This window comes from Nerophis lumbriciformis, linkage group LG24 (genome assembly GCF_033978685.3).
Source record: "Nerophis lumbriciformis linkage group LG24, RoL_Nlum_v2.1, whole genome shotgun sequence".
In the NCBI taxonomy this organism is placed as follows: domain Eukaryota; kingdom Metazoa; phylum Chordata; class Actinopteri; order Syngnathiformes; family Syngnathidae; genus Nerophis; species Nerophis lumbriciformis.
Genome location: NC_084571.2, coordinates 356,268 through 384,066, shown reverse-complemented (window position 1 = coordinate 384,066; position 27,799 = coordinate 356,268). Strand labels below are relative to the sequence as shown.

Below are 27,799 nucleotides of genomic sequence, written 5' to 3'. Positions count from 1 at the left end.
TGAGTTAGACCACAAGAAAGTGTTTAAAAAAATGTACAAAAAAAACTTCATAATATGACCCCTTTGGGAGATACTGTATATTCAAATTAATGAATGCATTAAAAAACATGAATAGCTTCTTTAAAGTGTGCGAGATGTTTTATTGATATTAATGTTTTGATATCATTATAATTGGAATGAGTGTGTAAAAATCGTTCCAGTGTAATATACATTTTTAGCAATAACATTTGGATTCACATTTTCTGTAGAATTATGCAGGCCTTGTCCCAACACTCAGATGAGACCTCCGCAAAGGCTTTCTTCAGAATACTCGAACATCGGCCACTACATTGGACTTTTATGGATGATAATTATACAGATGAATAGGTTCTTGAAACAGTTCCTGTGTTCGATCTCATTAAATAATACAGTGGGGATTGAGTGTTTAGGGAAGGGTAATGTATGGTTGATAAGTTTAAAAAAAAAGACATACTCACACTTACCAACTGAAGCACGTCTTCATCTTTTGGCATAATGGAAAGCTCCAGCACACACTCACTGTTTGAAGAGGGAGTCGTTAGTAAACATCAAATTATTCATGCATATTTAGCTGGAAATTGTGGGTTCAAGTCTCATTTGGGTTGTGCCCACAAACAAGTTTCATGCTGCAGCATCAGCTAATAATCTTATTTAATGAATATTAAAGATAACAAGCAGAGAAATTTATATGCAAAAAAAATTCCCCTGTGGATGCTTAGCTACCTTCCCAAGCAGTTAATTGCACATCAAAACACATTCTGCTCCATGACTGTGTAGAACACAAAGCTTCAGACAACTCCCTTCAGAAGCGTTAACCGTGTGTGTCATATCCATGCTCAAAGTGCTCACACGCTTCATCAGATTTTAAGAGACAAGAAGGTCTTACCTGTTTTGGATGAGGGCGATCACCTGGGAATACGTTTTTCCCAGTACGCTCTCCCCGTTCACTTTCACCAGACGATCCCCTTGTGGACAAAGAACGCACGGTTATTCACCACTACGTAAAGTTGACCTCTGAATATCATCTTTAATACTTTCAAACAGGTGAGTTAAACTCATTTTCATTGAGGGCCACATCGCAGTCATGGCTGCCCTTCATACTGTGAATAATATACATGAATATAAATGTATGGGATTTGCCTCATGATGTAATTACACACTTGCCTATGCATTTAATAAAAATTAAAAAAAATGTTAAGCACCGTAAAAAAAGAATCTTTAGATTTTACTGTAGAAAACCGAACAGGCAGATCGGTTGCCAGAATTTTTCATAAAATTTACGATGATTTTTACAGCATATTACAGTAAATGGAAAAAACGGTGCCACTGTTTTTTTGGTGTATTACTGCAAATTAAAACATGCTACCACTGTTTTTAATGGTAAAATCTATAGTTCTTGTGTTTAGTGTTTTACTGTAAATGGAAAAATGGTACTGCTGTCTTTTTACACTGACATCTATGGCTGTTTTTACGGCGTGTTACTGTGCAAAATGGTACCACTGTTTTTTACGGTAAAATCTACGCTTGTTATTTTTTTGAATGGTATTCGACAAATGGTACCTTTTTTTTTGACTCTAAAATGCACGGTTGTTTTTTCCCGTGTATTACTGTAAATGTAAAAACAGTACCATTATTTTTTTTTAACACTAAAATCTATGGTGGTTGTTTTTAAGATGTATTTCTGTGCAAAAATGGTATCACTTCTTTTACGGTAAAATCTGTGATTGTTTTTACAGAGTATTACTGTAAATGGGAAAATTGTACCACTGTTTTTAACTGTAAAATTATGTTTGCTATATTTCTATTGGAGTATATGGAGAAACGGTACCATTATTTTTTTACACTAACATCTACGGTTGTCATTTATACAGTGTATTATTGTAAATGGAAAAACAATATCACTTTTTTTTTTTTTTTTTTTTAACTCACATCTACGGTTGTTGTTTTTAACGCCGATTAATGTAAATGGAAAAAACGGTACCACTGTTTTTCTGGGTAAAATCTCCGGTTATTTTCTTATGGTGTAGTACTGTAAATGAAAAAACAGTCTGTGCATTGAAAACATCATTATCAACTGATTGCAATAATGTCAATTTGTTTTAACTATTAAATGAACCAAAAATATGACTTATTTTATCTTTGTGAAAATATTGGACACAGTGTGTTGTCAAACTTATGAGATGCGATGCAAGTGTAAGCCACTGTGACACTATTGTTCTTTTTTAATTTTTTTTTATAAATGTCTAATGATAATGTCAATGAGGGATTTTTAATCACTGCTATGTTGAAATTGTTACAAATATTGATACTGTTGTTGAAAATATTCATTTTTGTTTCACTACTTTTGGTTTGTTCTGTCGTGTTTGTGTCTCCTCTCAATTGCTCTGTTTATTGCAGTTCTGAGTGTTGCTGGGTCGGGTTTGGTTTTGGAATTGGAATTGGATTGCATTGTTATGGCATTGCTGTGTATTGATTAATTAAAAAAAAAATAAAAATAAATAATCTATTTTTTAAAAATTAGAATCGATTCTGAATCGCACAACGTGAGAATCTGGGTTCGAATTTGAATACATTTTTCCCCACACCCCTAATAAGTAGTGAATTATTGTGACAAGATTGATAAATGTATTTATACTACAGTGTTAAGTTGTCCCCGATTCTTAATAATTCATCTTAACAAGATGTTTTTGGACAATTTTATGCTTCCGACACTCTCGGGACTTTTCCCGTGCACAAAGCAGTGTCCATAAAGGCATGCTTGGATGACTTTGGTGTGGCGGAATGAGAACAAGTCCAACATCAGTGACTTTCTAAAAATGGGCTTTTGCAATCATTTCTGGTACTTTGCGGTGCATCTCACTTTGCCCTCGCTGTCTGCTCGCTGCTGTTGGTTCATCTGTGCAACCTCCACGTCAAAGCTTCCAGTGTTAATATTTGAGTGCCCCTCTGTTGTGGAAAAGTTGGGCCCCGAGGTTAAAAAGGTTAAGTACCCTTGCATTAAATACATTTAAAAAACAATATTAATAATCTAAACATTTAAAAAAGGTATGCGAAAACAATTACTGATAACAAGGTATTCTTTTAAAGAAGGATCAGGTTTTGGACATGCGAAAGAGCTGAGCCTCTTGTGAACCAAGTATGAGCGCTTAGATAACAGCTGTGTGCAGTGTGCGCTGACATGGCTCCATGCAGTCACAAGTGCAAACAAAGAGCGTGTTTGCATACGCTAATAACATAGGACTTTCTGAAAGGGGACACTTGGCGTGCCGGCGCCGCGCACGAGTACTCATTTCGCTTTGTCAGAGAGCTCCTCCTGCCTTCCTCGGTCTGCTCGACCCGACAGGACAAGTTGTCCCGCCGTGTGACACATCTGCAAAGTTGTCATACTGGTATTCATCACATCACCAAACACGAGATCCCCGCTCTCAGCTGATTTACCAAGCACATGATGTTCTCCTCACCTGTGCACAAGCCCGCCTGGTGTGCCGGACCTTTCTCTCGCACATTTTTCACAAATATGGTGTCCATGGGCTCCAGTCTTCCCTTCTGGAACCCTGTGACAAAAGCCAATGAAACCAGATGAGCAAACATATGCGCCCAGGCTGCTCGGTGCATAATCAAATACAGTAAATGTATTCTCTGAGTCATGAGAGTCCAAATTGACACATTTTAGGTGCACTTCTGCAATATGTCCTGTAGGGGGCGCAAGGATGCTGCAGAGTGGAAGTAATGCCTCCAATAGTGTCTTTGTCCATCATCCTGTACCCACTATTCATTAATGCGTGATGCAAGATAACTCACCCTTTCCATTGCCGTTCTCCTCATCCTGCAAACAGAAGAAAAGAAGATGCAAATCAGACTAAAACTGCCATAACAATTCATTATTATCCCAAGTTTTCTCTTTTAATTTACAACACTTTTTTCCACCCGATCAGAAGCGCTTCAATGCTAAAATGGTTTTATAGTGAACAACAAGACAGATTACGTACGCTTTTATTGCCTCACTTTTCCTTTCAAATTTCAATATGATTACATTTAGACGAGATGACAAGTGCTCGTGATGACATCATACAGTCAGTGAAGCAATCACGCGCACACACACACACACACACACACACACACGATCACGCACACATCCAAGCTGAGTGGACAGTTTGGGGTTAGGGGAACGTGGGCTGACGGCCGCCCGGCTTTAGGCCTCGCTGAGTGGGCTCATTCCTGCACTCTGCACACAATGCCAGGGGGTGGGTGGGAGCTTAAGAGCCACAGAAAGAAGAGTTGCTTGTCCCCAAACCGCCATATACTAGAGACCGTACACCGTGGATTCTAAACCACCGGAGTCCACAGACCGACACAAGACAGCAGGGATAATACTTTTAGGGCCTAATAACAGGCGCTAAACATCCATCCATCCATCCATTTTCTACCACTTGTCCCTTTCGGGTTCGCGGGGGGTGCTGGACCCTATCTCAGCTTCATTTGGGCGGAAGGCGGGGTACACCCTGGACAAGTCGCCACCTCATCTCAGGGCCAACACAGATAGACAGACAACATTCACATTCACATTAACAGCGTTTGCAATATATAAAATAGGGTGTACTATTAGTGGGCATGTTATGTGTGTGATTTACTAAGACTGCATGTAAAGTGGTGCAGATCACGAAGGATCATTTACTGCATATTCATTTGATCATGCTCCTACATGTGGCTAGGTTTTCAAACATGCAGGAGACATCTTCCACTTTTCATGGGCATTTTAGACAGTCCAAATTGCATCTACAATAGAAAACACTTTTTTTCAAGTGCGCTCGCAGGAGAGAGGCTGCACTTACTGTGCTCAAGAAGCAAAGAAATGCATACTTCAAGACCTTTTTTTCATATAGGAGATATATTAATATATATCTCCTTTATATATGTTATAAACAAAAAAAGGAAGGGCATTAAAAAAAAAAAAAACTCCAGGAGACACCAAAACATCAATTAAAATTGTTTTAGTACGTCACCCAGCATGCAGTTATAAAATTATAAAAGGATGTTGCAGAAAAGAACATATGCGTAATATATTTTATTTCTGACACACCATGCCAATATTTTGACACACACACACATATGACAGAGGATTCTCTGTCAATCGTCGACCGAGCGTGGGTCAGTTCGCACGTACTTTTCCGACGTGCTAAATAAAACGCTAAATAGTGCTTGCAAAATGGTGGTGAGTGCTTGTCGTGCTGTATGATATATTTTCATCTTCTCCTCCCAGTATTGTGGGCGTTTTAATGATCAGCATATCAATCAATCAATCAATCAATGTTTATTTATATAGCCCTAAATCACAAGTGTCTCAAAGGGCTGCACAAGCCACAATGACATCCTCGGTACAAAGCCCACATAAGGGCAAGGAAAAACTCACCCCAGTGGGACGTCGATGTGAATGACTATGAGAAACCTTGGAGAGGACCGCATATGTGGGTAACCCCCCCCCCCCCCCCCCCCCTCTAGGGGAGACCGAATGCAATGGATGTCGAGTGGGTCTGACATAATATTGTGAGAGTCTAGTCCATAGTGGATCCAACATAATAGTAAGGGTCCAGTCCATAGTGGGGCCAGCAGGACACCATCCCGAGCGGAGACGGGTCAGCAGCGCAGAGATGTTCCCAGCCGATGCACAGGCGAGCGGTCCACCCCGGGTCCCGACTGGACAGCTATATATTTTGCATATCAATAAGGACAGGGACGCAAAGTGGATTGCACTCCTTATTCTGCTCACTGAACAGATGCAATCCATTTTGCACACGTTTAGTAGATCAGCTCTGCATGTGCTATCAAGTTTGCACGTGTTTTAGTACACGCAAACCTTTAGTAAATCAGGCCCTTAGTGTAATGTGGTAACGTAAAGATAGTGATATGATTGTTTAGAAATTGGGTTCTACATTCTAAGACCCAAAATCCAAAGTCTTTTTTAAGAAGAGAAGTCATTTTCTAACACAATCTCCTAACTATAAACCAATTCAAATAACATTTGCAATGTTTCAGATGATATCATCAAATCATGTTCAATCCAGATCTGATCCAGACTTGGCAGCACTGTAAAATAAAATAAAAGATGTAGAAGTTTAGACCGAATCTGATCGGATCAGGTGATTTGTGTATTTTTTAGGGCTGTCAAAATTAACGAGTAAACTCATGTGACTAATCACAAACAATTATTGCATTAATCGTGAACACACTTAGATTAATCATGCAATCTATTTCGACCATTCAAACGCTTTTCCTTTAACGGCAATGATCAGATCAATGCATACGTCAGTAGAAAAATGAGTGCGGAGACTCCAATTGGTGTGCTCGCTGGCAAATGTGACTCCAACATACAGCCTGAAAGAACTTTTAATAAAACTTTTGTGAAAAAAATGACATGCACCAAGAAGGAGCTTTTATAACATCGCGAGAATCAGTTTGAATCGTGTTGAATTTGAGAATCGTTTTTAAATCGAATCGTCAACTCAAGAATCAGATCCAATCGTTAGGATCCCGAAGATTCACACTCCTAGTATTCAGCATTAATATTAACACTTTTAGTCCTTACCATACATAATCCTATTTTTTACACTCTTTATATACACTGGGAAAAACTCACAATCTCATGAAGTATATATTTCTAATTTCTAATCAAAATATCTAAACAAACTTAATACAAGTCACAATCTCCTGAATAGTATTTTTTTAGTGAGACATAAGAACTTTAGACAATAGATCTTCTAAGGTTAAAAAATACTAATTGTGAGCATCACAGGTTTGTTTTATGACACAAAACTTTACAATACTAGTAAGTATAGCTAATATTAAGTTTTGATTGCTAATTTCACGACCACTTTTAGGTTTTTAAAGCTTAAATATAATGTTGTATTTAAAAAAATCGGTTACCAACACAATTTGACTTGTTCCATTGGCCGATTTTTTGCTCATTACAAGCAAAAATAACTAGATTTTTTTTAAATTTATAAAGAGGGGCATTTTTTCCAGTGCAGATGTTTACTGTATTTTTTTTAGATCCTCTGATAGGTCAGGTGGTGAATATTTAAACTTTGGGGGAGGTCTGCACAAAGAGCCCCAAAGAGCTTGATCGCGTTTAGCGTATTCCCATCGTGGGTCATCCCTCTGTCTCCAATTGTCCAAAAACAAACCACCATTGTGACCCTGGAGGGCAGAACCAGAGCCAAAAAGCCTAGCATTAGTGGGCCTATTGTCCCGTGGTTGTCCGCCTGATAGTGCCTGGCTATGAGCGGCACCAAACCCAAGACAACGACTCTCGCTTTTATTCTGCAGCTGGCGGGTGAAGAGGTGGTAGAATAACACTAATAAAAATAATAATAACAATAACAATAATATAAAGAATAATAATAATAACAATAACAATAGTAATAATAATGGAGGCTTTGTTCTCAGCTGCTTCACTTTCACATCTGGAGACGTTTCAACCCCCGCCTCTACACCTCAAGCCACTCAGTCGCAGTCGAGTTCGATCAAATCGAATGGTTGAGCTTCTCCACCGCTGCTAATATTATTCAGCGGTTTGCTGAACCTCTACTTCATGACAATTAACTTTATCTGTGAACTGCAAAGAGCTCCGCCTTAGGTTTAACCGGGTAAGAAACGAGGCTTCTGCTGCTGGGAGAAAATGGAGAACATGTGTGGTAACAAAAATAAACATGGGCAAAGAGCATAAACTCTGGTAGCCAAGCGCGTTTAACACCTTCACATTTGGTTACTTTAAGGCAAAATATTCACTGTTGTCATTGTTAGAGGTCCTAAAATATCGTACCAGAATGAGAGTGGAGCACAAAGAAAACAAGTATTGTTATCTGAAAAGATAGCAGAGAAGAATACTTGATTTATCGTCCAAATATTGTGTATTAATAATTATATGTAATAAGCATAACAGGTGTATTGTAACAAGGGAGTTCAGCATGTGTGTCATATCGGTTCAGCATAATCATTTTCCTTTATCTGCTTTAAATTGAGAACAAATACTTTTTGTTTTATGGTAACTTAAATACACTGCTCAAAAAAATTAAAGGAACAGTTTTTTTATCAGGGTATGGCATGAATTCAATTGCACTTTTCTGATAAGGTTTTGGTCAGGTACGTGGCAGAGGGGGTTGTTCATCGGTTTCAGCTGCATTGGTGTTGAAGGAATGAACAACAGGTGCACTGGAGGGGCAACAACGAGATGGCCCCCAAAACAGGACTGGTTTTGCAGGTGGAGGCCATTTCAAGTTTCTCCCTCTTGATCTTTTTTAACTGTTTTTCCACTTGTGTTGGCTTTAGCTAGAGTCATTATCACGACTGGGAGCATGAGGCCATTTCTTAACCCTCCTGAAGTTGTGCAGATTGTCCTACTCCTCCAGGATGGCACATCCATGCGTGCTGTTGCAAGAAGATTTGATGTGTCTCCCAGTACAATCTCCAGAGCATAGAGGAGATTCCAGGAGACAGGCAGTTACTTTAGGAGAGCTGGACAAGGCCGTAGACGGTCCTCATCCCATCAGCAGGACCGATATCTGTTGCTTTGTGCAAGGAGGAACAGGTTGAGCACTGCCCGAGCCCTACAGAATGACCTCCAGCAGGCTACTGGTGTGAATGTCTCTGCTCAAACAGTCAGAAACAGACTTCACGAGGGTGGCCTCAGGGCACGACGTCCTGTAGTGTGCCCTGCGCTCACTGCTCAGAACCGTGAAGCTCGATTGGCATTTGCCATAGAACACCAGAATTGGCAATTCCGCCACTGGAACCCTGTGCTTTTTAAAGATGAGAGCAGGTTTACCATGAGCACCTGTGATAGACGTGAAAGGGTCTGGAGAAGCCAAGGAGAGCGCTATGCTGCCTGCAACATCATTCAGCATGACCCGTTCACTGGTGGGTCAGTGATGGTCTGGGGAGGCATTTCCATGGAGGGACGAACAGACCTCTACAGGCTAGAGAACGGCAGTCTGACTGCCATTAGGTATCGGGATGAAATCCTTGCACCCATGGTCGGACCCTACGCTGGTGCAGTAGGTCCTAGGTTCCTCCTGGTCATGTTGCAAGAGTATGCAGACAGTATCTGGACGATGAAGGAATTGACACAATTGAATGGCCCTCACGATCACTTGATCTAAACCCGATAGAACACCTCTGGGACATAATGTTTGGGTCCATCAGACGCCGCCAGGTTGCTCCTCAGACTTTACAGGAGCTCACTGATGCCCTTAGACAGATCTGGGAGGATATCCCACAAGACACCATCCGTGGTCTCATCAGGAGCATGCCGCGACATTGTCAAGCATGCATACAAGCACGTGGGGGCAACACAAGATATTGAAAATAATTTTGAGTTGCAGAAATTGAATTTAGGAAAAATGGACGAGCCTGCCACATCATTTTTTCACTTTGATTTTTGGGGTGTCTATATACTGAGCCCTCTGTAGGCTGAAAACTTTTATTTCCTTCAAAAGATGTGGCATCCTTTTGTTCCTGAGACATTAAACTGTCCATATCAGTATAGATATCCCACATTTTTTTTTCACCATTGAAATCTGATGTGTTTTCAAAGTGTTCCTTTCATTTTTTTGAGCAGTGTAAGTGGTTTGATGGTGTTATCCGCAAAGAATCCACCAAACGACATTGTGTCACAAGTCAGTTCCCTCAACATTTTCCAGCAGGAGGATGCTTCGACAAGACATGCTTTTGTGTAATTGCCCGTTTTGCAAGTATAATGCTGTTTATTGTACTCATATCAGTGTTTCTTCATGTGTAAAACTACATTGAGAATGCATTTTATACTTTTGAGTATCAGAAATAGGCATTTTTGCAAGGTGGGTTTGAAAGTAACCCCAGCGAATGGCAGGGAGCTAATGAATAACCATAACCCTATAGTTATCAGTAGCAAACGCTTACCCCTAACCTGAAACCCAACGCTAATCCTAACCTTAACCCTATTGTATTAATTTGCAAACCCTTACCCTTACATCAGTGGTTCTCAATTATTTTCTGTCATGCCCTCCCCAAGGGACAGACATTTTTTCACGCCACCCTTGAAGTTAATGTCTATTTTTAATCTGTACAGTATGTGTCAAAATAGTTCTTTACTAACCATAAATATGCTATTACGTCATTGCGTCTCACGCCCCCTTTGCCCCGACACCTCATGGCGCTCCCAAATCACTGCATTAAACAGTCTGTTAGAAACTTGCTCACAGTTAAATGTTTCTAGGGGACAGCATTTTTTCATGCACCCCCTCAAGTGTAGGTTTATTCATCTATCTGTATGTGTCAAGATATATGCTATCACGCTATTGCACCTCATGCCTCCCCACACAAATCTCGGCGCACCCCAACTATTTGAGAAACACTGCCTTACATGATACCTGACATAACCTTTTAAACCTTGGGTTACTTTGCGATGCACACCCCTAGTATGTAGTCTGTGTGATACAATAATCTTAGTTGAATTATTTGCAGAGCATGCTAATACTCCCACAGAGGCCAGGTCAGGATTCGGACCTGTCATGAACTGGCCTGTTTGGTGTAAACGTGGCATTATCACTCACCTTGAGGTTAGTGTGCAGGGCGGACTCTGGAGGGTAAACAATAAAGTGGCGCAAGGTGAAGCCAAAACCCTGAGAGTTCTTGCGGAGGACCAGCGTCCGGGGGCCTTTCCAAGGTGCGCTGAGGCCCTCCCTCCCCGGCCTGGACGCCATCGGCGGCCGAGGGTTGTCGGCGGTCGACGAGAGACCATCCCTCCGCCCTTTCGCCTGTGGACGTAAAAAAGATGGAGGGGCTTTAGCCACCAGATTCTGACAAGTTTGCAAACATGCAAGGAGCGGTTCTGTCCCTCAACGGGCCAGGGTTGGGGGGCAGTCTGGACAACACTGACCTTGGGTTTATCACCAGTGAGTTTTTCCCGCACGCATTCCCACCCTCTCTCTAAATATCTCATTCCGAAAAGGCAGAGTAAACAAGCCGGGCTGTCAGACACACGTGAGAACTCGCACCCTCGCGCTGCCCTGACGACCCACATCTGTCACTCAAGCGCCGTCACCTGACCAAACAGGGAGCAGGGATAAACACCTCGGAGTCCGCTCGGAGGCCAAGGTCTATACAACTTAATTAGCTGCTGTGGCACAAAACTGAATTCACTGAACGTTGAATACATTTAGATGACACCTGCAGACCCCACAAGTCCACCAGATTGGGTTGCTGCATGTTAACTATTTAATTCATCTTACAACAATCACAACGATGGTCATTCATTGATGCACTTCATAGTTCCAGAAAGGTACAAGGAAGCATTAAGTACTCTGATATATTTCATTTGTGACTAATACTTAAAGGAGAACTGCACTTTTTGGGGGGAATTTTGCCTATCCTTCACAATCCTTATTTAAGACAAAAATACATGTTTTTATCTTTTATGCATTCTTTAGCTTAAAAAAAACCCTAGCAAAGTCAGCAAACAATGGTGCCAATGGGAGTTGCTCTATTCCGCTTATAAAGTTAAAGTTAAAGTGATTGTCACACACACACTAGGTGTGGTGAAATGTGTCCTCTGCATTTGACCCATCCCCTTGATCACCCCCTGGGAGGTGAGGGGAGCAGTGGGCAGCAGCGGTGCCGCGCCCGGGAATAATTTTTGGTGATTTAACCCCCAATTCCAACCCTTGATGCTGAGTGCCAAGCAGGGAGGTAAAGGGTCCCATTTTTTTAGTCTTTGGTATGAACTCACAGCCTACCGATCTCAGGGCAGACACTCTAACCACTGGGCCAATGCGTAGGTAAAGCGCTCTACAAAACATACAAATACCTCCATCACCATTTCATATACACAAGCAGGGTTTCCACTACATGTTAACGATCGTGGAGCAAAGCCACGGCAAGGTTAATGCCGCCACACCTTCAAAATAAGTATTTTTCTTTTTACAATGAAAACACATTTTTTTAATATGAAAACAAATTTAAGTGATATATTGTTTGAATGTCTATTAGTCTATTATTTATGTACTAGATAGGCTCCAGCACCCACCGCAACCCCAAAAGGGACAAGGGGTAGAAAATGGATGGATGGATGGCTATAATAAGTTTGAAAAACAGCTCAAATATCATAAAAACATTCCTCATTGATTTAATTTGAAAAATAAAATAAAAAGTGCATATAAATGACCTTTCAGAAGCCAGTCAGCTGGTTGCGCACATAAACGGAGTTGAGACCAAAGCAAGGTGAGAAAGTTGAAATACATTTTAAGCTAATTACTGCATTTCTTGTTCAAACCAGGGTAAATTACCCTAAATCTTTTAACATTACTACCAACAATAACGTCTAACTTCACGCCATGTGCGCCTTCGAACATCGCTGTGCTGTGTGGGTTTTGTTCAGGCATTCCAGTTTCCTCCCACCTTCCCAAAATATGTATGTTAGCTTCATTGGAGACTGTAAATTGTACATAGATATGAATGTTAGTGTGAAGGATTGTTTATATACATTATATGTGCCTGCGATTGGCAATGCTAATTAGAGTTAGCTTGTTAGTCCATTGTACGTTAGCATTAAGCTAGCGGAATTAGAGCTCAACCTGTCGCCTACATCATTTTACTGATTTTTTCAGTTTATTCCAAACTATATTATGATTCTTACATGAATGTGCACTTCATGTGTATATAATGTACTTTCTTGAGTGTGCTTCGTTTTACAGTGACTTAACTGTGAAAAATGTCAACAAAACACCTCAAGTTATATTTTTTAATTCTAAGGACTGTTTACATATTTGGCAAACTAAATTGCAACATTCCTGGAGGGCATAATAAAGTATAGCCTGTGTTACCTTTTACAATAAGCAGCAACAATTAATACTAGGGATGTCCGATATTATCGGACATATGCTTTAAAATGTAATATCGGAAATTATCGGTATCGGTTTCAAAAAGGAAGAATTATGACTTTTTAAAACGCCGCTGTGTACACGGACGTAGGGAGAAGTACAGAGCGCCATTACTCCTTAAAGGCACTGCCTCTACATGCCGGCCCAGTCACATAATATCTACGGCTTTTCACACACACAAGTGAATGCAAAGCAAAATTGGTCAACAGCCATACAGGTCACACTGAGGGTGGCCGTATAAACAACTTTAACACTGTTAAAAATATACGCCACACTGTGAACCCACACCAAACAAGAATGACAAACACATTTCGGGAGAACATCCTCACCGTAACACAACATAAACACAACAGAACCAATACCCAGAACCCCTTGCAGCACTAACTCTTCCGGGACGCTACAATATACACCCCCGCTACCCCCTACACCCTCCCCCCTCAACCCTGCCCACCTCAACCTCCTCATGCTCTCTCAGGGAGAGCATGTCCTAAATTCCAAGCTGCTGTTTTGAGGCATGTTAAAAAAAAGAATGCACTTTGTGACTTCAAAAATAAATATGGCAGTGCCATGTTGGCATTTTTTTCCATACCTTGAGTTGATTTATTTTGGAAAACCTTGTTACATTGTTTAATGCATCCAGCGGGGCATCACAACAAAATTAGGCATAATAATGTGTTAATTCCACAACCGTATATATCAGTATCGGTCGATATCGGAATCGGTAATTAAGAGTTGGACAATATCGGAATATCGGATATCGGCAAAAAAGCCATTATCGGACATCTCTAATTAATACTGCATTGAACAAAGAGAGCTCAGTCTACCAAGTCAAATTCCTTGTGTTAAAGATGATTGTGATTCTGATGATATAATAATTTATTATTATTATTAATGGCATTATTAATAACTACTAACACTAATATTTATTTTTCAATATACATAAAACATTTGTTTAGCCTTTTTAAAGAAAATATATGCATTATTGCAAATCAAGATTATATCATATATAATGTCATATTGACCACGCCCCCACTGCCAAGTATATAGTGGCAGTCGAGGGGAAACTCTGCACAAGTATATATGTAATGTAGTAACAGGCACGTTCATAATAACATGTAATATTTACATATTTTGCTCATTTTAAGCATACAGCGGGCTAATTTCACAGACATCCCATTTCCCTTCAACAACAACAACAACAACAAACCCACGATTCATGGCAGACATTATGAGAGCCAGCAACGATTACTTTGGGACAGTTACAAGTTTTAGAAGCTGTGTGCTAAGCTGATTCATCTTTAGTGAAACACTAAGCATCATGCAGCAGTATTGCTAAGTGCTAAACAAGAAATACAAACTACAAACACATGCAAGCAATCACTTACTGTACAATGTCTGCTCTCACTGGGATGCCGACTGAATGTTCATATCTTCCCGTTTAGATGAATAATTTATCATAATCCTCACGAAAGGTTAAAAAGCGTCCTTTCGTGTCTTTCTCGCCATCTTTGGGTCTAAGTTGGATGTCAAAGTTGACCACAAACTTCTACTGTACAAGAGAGATGCATGATTTGTAATCTAGAATTAACTTTCACCAACTCAGGGGCGATGCAGCAGCTCACCAGGCTCAATATGTCAATATAGCAGCATACGCTCTTTAATCACAAGGTCGCAATTTTTTTCTTTCTGCGTTAGATCTTATAATAACATGACTGCTCGGTTAATATTCAGGTAAATTCAGATGTAAATGGACTATTCTTGGCGGTTTTTGAAATGGCTTTAAAGGCCTGGAATAGTGTACTCCCATTAGCTGCATTGTTAGCCACCTCGTGCTTGCCGTACTTAACGACTTAGAAAAACATGTTTTCTTTTCTTACATAGGGATTGTAAATGATAGGCTAAAATCCAAAAAAGTGCAGTTCCCCTTTAACAATTAAACTTTTCTAAAGATGAGAAAGATAGAGACAGCTTTGTGGTTAGAGTGTCCGCCCTGAGTTCGATAGGTCGTGAGTTCAAACCCCGGCCGAGTCATACCAAAGACTATAAAAATGGCACCCATTGCCTCCCTGCTTGGCACTCAGCATCAAGGGTTGGAATTGGGGGTTAAATCACCAAAGTGATTCCCGAGCGTAGCCACCGCTGCTGCTCACTGCTCCCCTGGGATGGGTCAAATGCAGTGGATAATTTCATCACACCTAGTGTGTGTGTGACTATCAGTGGTACTTTAAATTTAACTTTAAATGAGCTTTTTGCCGCATTACTTATCTTCTTCGTCTGTTATGAATGACTACAATATACGATCTATTTGGGTTAGGAGGCCTTAACCGTGTCAACGAACGCCTGTGTTTGGTCAAAACATCAACATGTATCCCTGACACATAGCAGACATGTATGCTAAATTGCACGCACACGCACACACACACACACACACACACACACACACACACACACACACACACACACACACACACACACACACACACACACACACACATACTGGTAATCATTAGGAATGGGGACCACTTGTGAGGACTACCCTTTCTACAGGTTGTGGAGGCATAAAAAAAAAATTGGTAAAATGGTCACTGCCCAGCTAGCTCATACACGTCTTGAAATCTCTGGATTGATGAAGTAATGTGCTGATCATTCTTACTGGGGACCCTGGGGAAAAAGAGTTCATATGGTTCATGGGGAGCAAATTTAAATAATTTTGCATAATTCACACAAATTTGTACGTGACTACTGAGGACCATTTAAAAAAAATGATTCAAATTAAATATGACATGATGGTCAGAATACAGCACTACAGCTGTCCTCTTATAGGAAGTTTCACCACTTACATGTTAAAGCAAATCCTGCATCTTCTGTGACATGACTGAAAACTGATATTTAGCACTAATGAAGTTGTCTGCAACTCCAACTAGCATATATAGAAGGATGGAAAATTCTGAATGTGAATCATACTTTAAGGTAATAATGTTTTATAACCATGCTGTATGAAAATGTCATCCTAAGGAACACTAAACCAGATTTTGTTTTTGGAAAAATATATTAGTTTTAACTAAGGATGGATACCATACAGAATCACCGATGAGGAGGCTGCTGTGCAAATGTCTCCCACTCAAACTAACCAGTAAACATGTTTTATAGGCCAAAGCTTAAAAATCACTTAGGCATCTTCAGAATGGATCTGACTATCATTTAAAAAGATTTCCCTTTAGGGGACCTGTTTTTTTGTCCCCCTACCGTCAGAGGTCCCCTAAAGGTGACTGTGTAAACAGAGCGATGTCCCCATTAAGTAAGCATGGCCAGAACACACACACACACACACACACACACACACACACACAGGTTTTGACCTAGCAGGCTAGTCAGCAACAAGCGTCCACGCTGCAACAGGAAGTGTCAGACTGTAGGCAGGAAGTGTGGCTAGCGTTAACAGGGCAGGATAACCAGATGCTCCTAAAAATATCCAACACTCCTTTGCTGCTCTGTCTTCCCTCAATTTGCTGCCTCTTTTTTTTTTTTTTTTTTTTAACCTATTCTTCCTTTCCTGACATGGAAATCCTTCTCATTTGAGGTTTATCACACTTTTTCTCCTTCGTCTTCCATTTTTACAACCAAAACAGAGGTAAATGATTCAGGAAACTTGTTCCTTAATAATGAGAATGAGAAGTCATATTTTGCTGATTTTAATCAGGGTTTTTTTTAGGAAGAAGTTCAGAATTGTTTTGCTTGTTTTTGTAGGGTCTCCAAAATGGCAGTTGGCCTGTGAAGCCATGCTAATTCAACAACTCGTTTACGCAAAACCTGGCGGCAATGTAAATAACAGACATCGGGACATTATAAAACCTGGACTGGTTTTTGGTTCTCCGGTTCAAAAACAAGGTGGTACCAAAGACAGTGTGTTGTGTTTTGTCATTTCAATCTCTCAATGTAGCTGTGCTAACGACTACCTCATTCTAGCTCACCACTCATTTATGCAAAACGAAATAAAAACGAAAATAATAGATATTATGGAAATTTTGACCTGCTTTCTGGTTTTCCAGTTTGAAGGGAAGTTGGTAAAAAAAAGAGTGTGTTGCCATGTTTTCTTTCCGAAGCTCAGAAACAACAAATCGCTAATCCCGCCATCAGTGTGTGAATGTGTGTGTGTGAATGGATGAATGTGGAAATTGAGTTCCTTAAAAAGGTAGAAAAGCGCTATACAAGTACAACCCATTTAACATTTACTAATTACTTTCCTCAGGCTAGCTCACAAATAATTTATTCAAAATTGACCTTATGCAAAGATGGAGTCTATTTAAAATATGACAAGAAATATGAAACTCCTGACTGGGTTTGGGGCACTACTAAACTAAACTGTTTTTATTTGGGAAACAAGAATTGGCTAATGTAGCTATGCTAATTCTCTGCTCAGGCTAACTAATGACTCATTTAGTACAAAAATGAGGGACATGATTGTCATAAATGACCACATTTAAGGAGGCATTATCATTATTTATTAGGTCTGTGACTCTTTGGGCACCTAAAAATTTGATCCGATCCCTATTCCTGGGGTGACGATTCAACTCTGAATCGATTCTTAATTCAACACGAATCTCGCAATGTATTATTTGGTATAATAATTATAATTAAACATTTTCAAAAAAGTTAAAAGGTTAGAAAAAGTACCTAACATTTTGATCGATCCCTATTCCTGGGGTGACGATTCAACTCAGAATCGATTCTTAATTCAACACGAATATCGCAATGTATTATTTGGTATAATAATTATAATTAAACATTTTCAAAAAAGTTAACAGGTTAGAAAAAGTTCCTTCTGGTTGCATGGAGATGGCCTAAACACATATTTTTAAATTGATTCTAAAATGTTTATAAAAATGGAAAAAAAAACATTTTAATAAATTCTTGAAAATTATGAATTCATTCAGAATCGGGATGAATAAGAATTGTAATTTGGATATGAATGGATTTTCTTTGTACACCCTTATTATTTATGATCGTAAGGATATAAAAACTTCAATCAGTTCACAATCTGATAGCTAACATCAGTACTGTAGATATGGCCCGTATAGGTGCAATATTTTGTCTTCACATGTTCACAGCTGACATGTGGTAAGCTATCGCTTTGCGGTACTATGTATTTGTTTTGTGCACTTTATAAAGATGTCTGGAAGGAAGACAACGGCGGCGGCACAGGTGGTTGTCAGGTGAATGATAAAGCATCGAAAAAAGTCCAAAAGGAAATGAAGCAGGGTGAAAGCAGAAAGACAAATTCCTCGGAGGGAGCGGTTTGGTCGGGGCAAGTTGGGACAGAGACGCTAACAGAGAGAGTGAATGATAGGATGAAGAGAAGAAGAGGAAGAAGAAGGGGTTGAGGAGAAGTATCGGGCCTTGGCGAGGAACAGGCTCCAGCACGCCGGTTTCAACCACATGGCCCCTCCCAGCGCTGGGAATACCAAAGCCTGTGATTACCCCAAACACACCATGGGCTCAAGCTGTTTCCTCCTCGGCCGGTCTGCTGGACCTCACAGGACACCATCCAGCGCTCGCCAACCCGACCCCTAGCCCCTGAAGCCAGGCCAGCTGCTGGGTGGTACCGTACCTGTCACCTGGCAATGACCAGTCTGTCTGCTCGCACACAAAAACGACGCAGATGACCCCCCTTTGTTTAACCAAACAGGCATTTGGAAAGTTCTCTGTGGTTTTCTGTTTAAACTTGACGTCCTACGCAGGCTTAGCGCAGAGAAATCTCACTACTGTTACAAAGACCTTTCCTAACGCCAACATGCCCACGCTGAACTTTCTTCTTGTTGTCCTCTAGTTGCAGGAAATCCAATCCAAAAAGGAAGCCATTAAAAGCCGCAAAAAACGGCCAAGCTAGCATTAAGTGCTTGGCACAAGACAACTTCCTGCTTCCACGAGGCTTACGGACAATTCCTGTCCGGATTTTAATAAGAATGTGTGACATGACATGAAGGTTGACGTGAGCAGAAGATTTCTTGCTTAAAAATGATTACTAACCACATCTCTGGATACAAGAAAAAGACTTGGGTGCCTTTTAGCAACACTTAAGCTATTAATAACCTGCCTAAAGCTTTTGAAAAATGTCTTAAAGGGGAACATTATCACCAGATCTATGTAAGCGTCAATATATACCTTGATGTTGCAGAAAAAAGACCATATATTTTTTTCACCGATTTCCGAACTATAAATGGGTGAATTGTGGCGAATTAAACGCCTTTCTATTATTCGCTCTCGGAGCGATGACGTCACAACGTGACGTCTCATCGGGAAGCAATCCGCCATTTTCTCAAACACATTACAAACACCGAATCAAATCAGCTCTGTTATTTTCCGTTTTTTCGACTGTTTTCCGTACCTTGGAGACATCATGCCTCGTGGGTGTGTTGTCGGAGGGTGTAACAACACCAACAGGGACGGATTCAAGTTGCACCAGTGGCCCAAAGATGCCAAAGTGGCAAGAAATAGGACGACATTTTTTCAAAATACGAGGGTGTGGGGAAAGCCGACGAAAATGGTCAGTCGTTTGTTCCGCACACTTTACCGACGAAAGCTATGCTACGACAGAGATGGCAAGAATGTGTGGATATCCTGCGACACTCAAAGCAGATGCATTTCCAACCATAAAGTCAAAGAAATCTGCCGCCAGACCCCCATTGAATCTGCCGGCGTGTGTGAGCAATTCAGGGACAAAGGACCTCGGTAGCACGGCGGCAGTTTGTTCCCGCAGACAAGCGAGCTAAACCCCCTGGATGTCTTGGCTCACACCGCTTCTACCGTCCCTTAAGCCACCGAAGATGATCAAGAGAAGAATATCGACCCTAGCTTCCCTGGCCTGCTGACATCAACTCCAAAACTGGACAGATCCGCTTTCAGGAAAAGAGAGCGGATGAGGGTATGTCTACAGAATATATTAATTGATGAAAACTTTATTCATTACTCGCGGTTTTACGTAAATTATTATACATAAACTGTGTTTACCAATAATTTAGCTTAAAAACATTACAACACTTAAAAACAAACACATACCAATCGTTGGTTAGAAGGCGATCGCCGAATTCGTCCTCGCTTTCTCCCGTGTCGCTGGCTGTCGTGTCGTTTTCGTCGGTTTCACTTGCATACGGCTCAAACCGAAATGGCTCAATAGCTTCAGTTTCTTCTTCAATTTCGCTTAAGCCGCTGAAATCCGAGTCTGAATCCGAGCTAATGTCGCTATAGCTTGCTGTCCATCCGCCATGTTTGTTTGTATTGGCATCACTATGTGACGTCACAGGAAAATGGACGGGTGTGTATATAACGATGGTTAAAATCAGGCACTTTGAAGCTTTTTTTAAGGATATTGCGTGATGGGTAAAATTTTGAAAAAAACTTCGGAAAATAAAATAAGCCACTGGGAACTGATTTTTAATGGTTTTAACCCTTCTGAAATTGTGATAATGTTCCCCTTTAAAGTTAGTACTTTTGAAAAAAGGTACTAGTTTGAAAAAGACCTGAGACGACAAACAGTTGATACGTGACAATATCAATATAAATCGCAATAAACACGTAATCGATATCGATAAAAAGTGTTTTTGACAAAACGTTGAATACATTTTTTTTCTTCTATGTCGGAAGAAAGCGGAAATTGCGGAACAAGGTTGGTTGCATGAACAAAGGCACTCGCTCTCTGGTAACAGAGCAACGCAGGAAGTGATCACTGATTAGTGGGAGTGGCACGCTAGCAGCCAATCAGGTAACAGTATCAATTATATACTTCATTGGCGCCATCTCGCGGTTGATTCTTTGCATGGAGTGGAATACAAACTAAAAATATGAGAGAGAGAAAAAAAATTGTGGATAAAACTGGAAAAGGAAAAATCACTTCAACAGCATGGCAGTTTTTTTGGTTTTTTTTTTAAACAGGGACCGTAGTCAGACGAATGTAGACCTGTAAATAATGCAAGGTGCTCGTCCCCACCAAGACTGGCAATACCACACCATATTAGTTGCGCTTAACCTTTAGAGCACAGCTGTAACTTTCTGGCACTAAACCTGCAGAAAATAGTTCTTCTCGGGTTTCTCTACGTTTACATTTTCATACGCTGCATTATTTTGTTACACTGGATTAAGTATTTCTTACATATTCCTTATTTTTGCACCCTCATTTTAGGAGGTTATTGTTAAGTTGTTATTGTTGATTATAGTTTACATTGATTGTTTGTTTTCCATGGTTGTGTTGACATTTCATTTCCTTTCTGCCTTGATAGCTGAGGGGATTATAATCAATCAAATACAATTGTTTACATTTAATATATATTTCTCCTTGTCCTTATTTTTCGTAGGTAATAAAAAATATCAATAATTATCGTTATTGACCAATATAAAACACTTACATGGCCCAAACTAGGCCCATGTTGTTTTTTGTTTTAAATAACCTTTCATACTGTTTAGCCAACATTCTTTTAACAATGTTGTCCATTCAAAATGCAAATAAAACAACTATTTTAGTAGGTCACTGTCATTATAACAAAGAGAAGGTGTGGTGACTGAAATTCCTCAGGCAAGCTAACAAGTATTTTATACAAAATCAACTTTATATAAAGATGGAGGCCAGGAAAATATAAAAAAAATACGAAATTCATGATTAGTTTCTGCATGTTACTGAAGAATATTGGTGACCAAAAAAAATGACATTCCCAACTAGTGGCATGCTAGTTGGGCATACATTGGACACAGCATTTTCAGACATCTGTTATGCTTGTAATTTGAATAACTTTTTTGTTTCAAAAAGGCATAAAAAAAAACAAACATGTAAAGTCAAACACCTCTGAGGTTGTAGAATTAACAATTTAACCATTAAGTTTGGAAAAAAATGCATATAAAAAATTTGAGCCGTGGTCATGTACAGTTGTAACCTGCCTGGTTCAGTCTCTGCATTTCTCTCCACCCTGAGAGACGAGCATGCTAGCTACCAAGCTAAAAGCCCCGGGCTATCAACAATAGCCAGCACTGCTCTTGAGGTTGACAAGCAGTGAGGTTTACTAACGTACACATGGCCCAGCCACACGGGCTGGTCTCCGTTACACTCACCCCCCAAACCTCTCTGTCATCTGGGTCACGGCACCACTGTAACTCGCCTGGTCCAATCCCTGCTTTTTTTCTGTTCTGCAGGGGACTCAAACCTGGGTCGTCCGCATGAGAGACGAGCATGCTAACTACTGACCTAAAAGCACGGGCTATCAACCCAATAGCCAGCATTGCTCTGGAAGTTATCAGGGAGTGACGTTTACTAACAATTAGAAAATTGTATTTCAAATGGCAAAATGAAAAATAATCCCAAAAAAAGTGTTCAATCTCAGACATTCCTTAGATGTCACTATATAAAGACAATAAGATATGTTTTATGTTTTTTGTACTGTAATTCAATATTAGACCTGTAGACATCACCACCAGATGCTAACGTTAGCTATCAGATATCAAGTTATCAGTGTAGTATCAGTTCGTCAGTCGTCAGTAGGCTTCCCTCTTCAAAGCTCTACGAGGGCTGGCAAAGCGCAGCGCTCCAGAACAATAATGCTCTTTTAAAGAGCTGAGAGCTGCAACCTGTTTGAATGAAGCGGAGCTTTACGCACGCCACAAATTGCTGACAAGCCTTTAATCCCGACGCCCGCCGTGTCTGCATCCGCGGCCCAGAGCCGGCAGGCCGCTCGGCCGAGAGGGAAGAGAAGCGTGGAAAAGGCGGATGTGTCACCGGGTTCAAGTGTCCAGTGACATTTTATTGGGATGTGCGGTTTGTGTCAGTACACATGTGAGTACATTAAAAAAACAAGTCAGGCAGTCAGTTGGATTGGGTGATGCAAAGACAGTTGAACAGGTTTTTAAATCCTTGCAGCCATACTGTACATTGTACTTCTTCTTTGTCCAATGGAAACCTGCTTCTCTACTCACCACGATGCCAGAGAAATACTTTCCAAAATTCCTATTTGGAGCATTACATCATTTTAACGAATAATTGACTCCATGACTTTAAAGTATCTTAGCGTCCTTAGTAAACAGCCCCATGATTGACAGGAAAACTACTTACTAAGACTCTTCTACTCCTGAAACGCTGAACACAAAAGAGTGAAAATGTGTCAAAACACGCAACCCTACAGTGTTGCTATTACTTTTCTGACAATTACACCACAAATGGCCTACATTTTTCACACAATGAAATGCACTCTACAAAACACCCACTGCAATTTTAGAATGCCTGGTCGAATCGCCACAAACGTCGGCAGACACTTTTAGGGGACTGACAAGATTGGTTTAAATACCTATCAAACAAAAAGTGCGAAACTAGGCAACTAATGGATTGATAAATGGAGATAAGATAAATGTATTACATGTATGCTAGCAAGTATTCCAGAGCATACCGAACACAACCCTTACGGTGTCCACATGTTTTCACAAGACTGTACTTCAAACAATCAGTAAGTTGTTACCACTTTCATGTGGTGTTTCTAAGAAGAATTAAGCCGTCGTAGTTCAGTCCAGTTTGGTAAACGAACAAGTCCACTGGCTGGTCTATCTGCAGAAAACCAAATAACTAATGTGGATATTGTTTACTGATAGCCCCAAGGATTTGGGTCTGAAATGATAGAGCTTGTTGTGGTTTAGGTGCTGCCAGCTCCTCGCTGTGCGCTTCAGTAATCAGCTGATTTCTTAGTTAAAAGTCACTATCTCATCCACGCGGAGAAAATATTTGGACATTTGATTGAGGAGACCCGGGAACTCAAACAAACAAACAAACACATTATTCCAAATAACATCTGTTTGTCCCAGCTGTGTACGTACAGTCTAACTCCCCCAAGACCACCACTAATCAACTGTCAACTACAAGACCATCTAAAGCAGTGGTTCTTAACCTTGTTGGAGGTACCGAACCCCACCAGTTTCATATGCGCATTCACCGAACCCTTCTTTAGTGAAAAATAAAATGTTTTTTTTTTCCAATTTAAGACAAAGTTATACGTTTTTTCACTGGTGCACAAAATGAACCGTGCATGAACATCACCTTGTTCAAAGAACAAAACCAACACAGTGCATAAACTCACAACAAATTACACACCTGCAAATCAGATGGAAAATTAGAGGGAACATTGTTCGGGGGTATCAATAAAACGGCTATAGGGAGAAGTTTTTATTTACACGATGAGGGTGTGTGTTGACCTCCGCGGCAGAGGCTCCGCCGAACCCCTGAGGCCGACTCACCGAACCCTTAGGGTTCGATCGAACCCAGGTTAAGAACCACTGATCTAAAGCTTAGGTCTTCTATTAGTAAGACCATTTTAGACAAATGTACGCCTTAAAATTTTTGGGAACACTTCAAGGTAAGGCCCCTTTCGGTTTCCAGTGTACAAAGCAATCCAACACCTTCAGAATTTGTCCTCACAAATGGACACTCAAACAGACACTTTCCAAATTCTTTTAGAAAAGGTATTCTCCAGAATCCCACGAATGGCTGGAGGAACAACTCTTGACACAATTTGACACTCTGGATTATAAGATTATAAAGGCAGTGGGACGCTAGCTCTAGGTCGCAAAGCTCTGAGACCCAGTGGCCCCCCGCAACACCTTGTTAAAAATGGCACCTGGCTTGAAACTCATCTCCCATTAATTGTAACAGAGACCATGCGAGGTAAACACATCTGCAACAACATCCTTACAGAGATGAATAAAACTTAGATGTACGTAAATGCTCTGCAGAAAAGATAGAACTATTTAGTTTTTTTAAGCGAGTTTGACACTGCCGTTGATTTATGCCACAGTTCGGTTTGGAGGATGGTAATTAGTGGTGCTGATGAGCTATGCTAGGTTTGACTGCTAGCGTTAAGTCATGACACACTGCACAATGTTACTAAGGTTTCAAACTATCAAAAAGTGCAGACATTGCCAATTCCTGCATAGTGCTTAGTTTAAGACAGTCCAGTTGACACACAGCCCAGTTTGTCAGACAAACTGCAGCTTTCATGGATGCTTCCATGCCTATTGTACCAATATGAACCCAGCCCCTCCTTACCCTGAGCTGATGGGAGATGTGGCGGCGCCTGACAGGCATGACTGGCGGCGATGGCGGCGGCCCAATGGTGCCACGCAGCACCGCCAACCAGATGCATCGAGGCTCGGGGGAGCTGCAGTCCACCCCCACCGGGTTCTGGAAGCTCCAGTCAGACCCGGCCGACGAAGGGCAAGGGAGCATAGCGGCGGGCATCGCGGTGCGGCGGTGGCTCACGTCCACATTGCTAATGGAGTGCATGGGAGCCAAGACAGTCAGTGGACCACAGAGGGTGGCCTCAGATCCTCCTCCAGTACTTCACCGGCCTTCCCTTTAACATCCGCACCATCATCCTCTGGAAAGCGTAATCCCACAGGTTGCACCCATGGCGCCTGAATTCCACAGCAACTCCACCAGAGAGAGCTGCACAGAGAGTGACAGCGCTGTCCGCCGCTGGTGTTCTGCATACAAAGCAACTGTGTCCACCCCCAAAACACACTATGCCTGTCCCACAGGGGTGGATGTCTCCACCCCCACCACCACCCCTCCTTGCTTGCTCTCTTCTTCACTCTGTGTCGCGAAGAACAAACAAATTGTTTCTGCCACTCGGCTCCATCCAACTAATCTAATCCCAAATACCTCATCGCCATCATCCAGGACAGATGCTGGCTGTAAAACGCGGGTCATGGTGGCCCAGATGGAGATATATCTTGCAGCCCGTTGCAACCTAAACCCACAGTCAATCCCTCCCGTGAAGAGGAAGCATTACAGCGGCACGTGCACCACATGTGCGTGTCGACCCACCCCCTCAGTCACCACTTCATAAAAAAGTGACAGCAGACAGCGAGAAGGAAACTCTTTACAGCAGAGGAAAAATCTGGATGTCGACATGACCCCAACACCTTCACATAAACTTCTATCCGAGGAACACCTAAATAATGAAATCACCCACCCCCACATTCAACCGACAAACTTTGCACAAAAAAACCGCTGGGCATCCACGTTGCTGCCAAGTGACCTCGACCATGACCACATGAATAAGGAGAGTATTTTTTTAGCCCTTGAGCCCCCCTTAAAAAAACAAAGTTAATCTTTTTTCCCTTAAGTCCAAAAATGGTCCCTCTTCTCTTTCAACACAATTTTAACAACTTAAGACGTAACCTTAGATCAGGGTTGTCAAACTCGTTTTCCTCGAAGGCCACATCGCAGTCTTGGCTGCCTTCAGAGGGATGCTTTTTTTAAATTAATTTAAATTATGCATGTGGGTAATAACCTGAGATTAATCATGATTAATCAAAATTCAAGTGTGATGCATCTAATTAAAAAAAAAAATTCCATTAATATAAATGTATACCGTATTTTTCGGATTATAAATCGCTCCAGAGTATACGTCGCACCGGCCGAAAATGCATATTAAAGAAGGAAAAAAACATATATACGTCGCACTCGAGTATAAGTCGCATTTTTGGGAGAAATTTATTTGATAAAATCCAACACCAAGAATAGACATTTGAAAGGCAATTTAAAATAAATAACGGAATAGTAAACAACAGTCTGAATAAGTGTACGTTATATGAGGCATAAATAACCAACTGGTATGTTAACGCAACATATTATGGTAAGAGTCATTCAAATAACTATAACATATAGAACATGCTATACGTTTACCAAACAATCTGTCACTCCTGATCGCTAAATCCCATGAAATCTTCTTCCTCGTTGTCGCTCCTGGTATGCGCCGCTAGCGTCCTTTCTTTCTGCTGCTCGATCGCCATTTTCTGCTGCATATTTCACTACGCCCGGCTTGTAATCTGCAGTATATGATTTCTTTTTCGGTGCCATTTTAGTTCAGCCCTTGTCAGTTTTTATAAGTTACCGCCAATGTTGAAATAATTCATTTTAATAGCTACGGATGTAGCAGCAGTTAGCATCCCATGACCCACAATGCACTTCTGCCATGACGCACAATGCACTTCTGCCATGAACCGCCCCCGCCAAATTCTTATTGGTTGACGTGTGTGACGATTGCGGACATTTGTTTCGTCTCTTACGCGAATGAGCTAAATAATATTATTTGATATTTTACAGTGATGTATTAATAATTTCACACATAAGTCGCTCCGGAGTATATGTCGCACCCCCGGCCAAACTATGAAAAAAACTGCGATTTATAATCCGAAAAATACGGTAATGATCTTATGATATTATTACACAATTGCCGATGCATTTGATTATTAGATTTTTGTATGTACTTATTGATTGACCTCTATTGAAAAAATAAGTAAAGGTGACAAGAAGATATTTTAACTATTTATTTGTATCTTTACAAAAATATTTTGTAATACCGTGTTTAATAATATAGTATTTGGCACGATCAGATAATATTTAAGTTTAAAAGATATGCATTTTTTTTTCTGTCAAAATTGAAAGAACAAATCCATTTAGTAAAAAAAACAAAAAACTTTGTATTTCATTGACATATATTTTTTCCTGGTGTTCTCAGGCCACATAAAATGATGTGGCGGGCCCAATCTGGCACTGGGCCTTGAGTTTGACACCTGTGCCTTAGATGAAGTGAAGTAAAGTTAATTCTATTTTTACATGGCTTTTTCTCTAGTGACTCAAAGCACTTTACATAGTGAAACTCATTATCTACATCTTTAAGCTACATTTAAACCGGAGTGGGTGGCACTGCCCAAGGACACAACAGCTGTGACTAGGATGGCGGAAGCAGGAATTGAACCTAGAACCCTCAAGTGGCTAGATGGTACCTACAGTATTCAGGATGTAACGATATAAAAATATCAAACAACAGACCAAAATTATC

At 40.7% G+C, this 27,799-nt stretch overlaps 1 protein-coding gene across 3 annotated transcripts in view; it reads right to left on the bottom strand.

Moving 5' to 3' along the window:
* The window catches only part of arhgap23a (Rho GTPase activating protein 23a), a 150,335-nt gene that overhangs the window by 42,889 nt on the left and 79,647 nt on the right, over positions 1 to 27,799 (bottom strand). For all 3 annotated transcript variants that reach the window (XM_061981288.1, XM_061981287.1, XM_061981289.1), the window contains exons 2-6: positions 10,605 to 10,808; positions 3,820 to 3,844; positions 3,480 to 3,572; positions 905 to 983; positions 483 to 537 (exon numbers count right to left, since the gene is read on the bottom strand). In XM_061981288.1, coding sequence (XP_061837272.1) covers positions 483 to 537; positions 905 to 983; positions 3,480 to 3,572; positions 3,820 to 3,844; positions 10,605 to 10,808 — 456 coding nt within the window. The remainder of the gene's footprint in view (positions 1 to 482; positions 538 to 904; positions 984 to 3,479; positions 3,573 to 3,819; positions 3,845 to 10,604; positions 10,809 to 27,799) is intronic.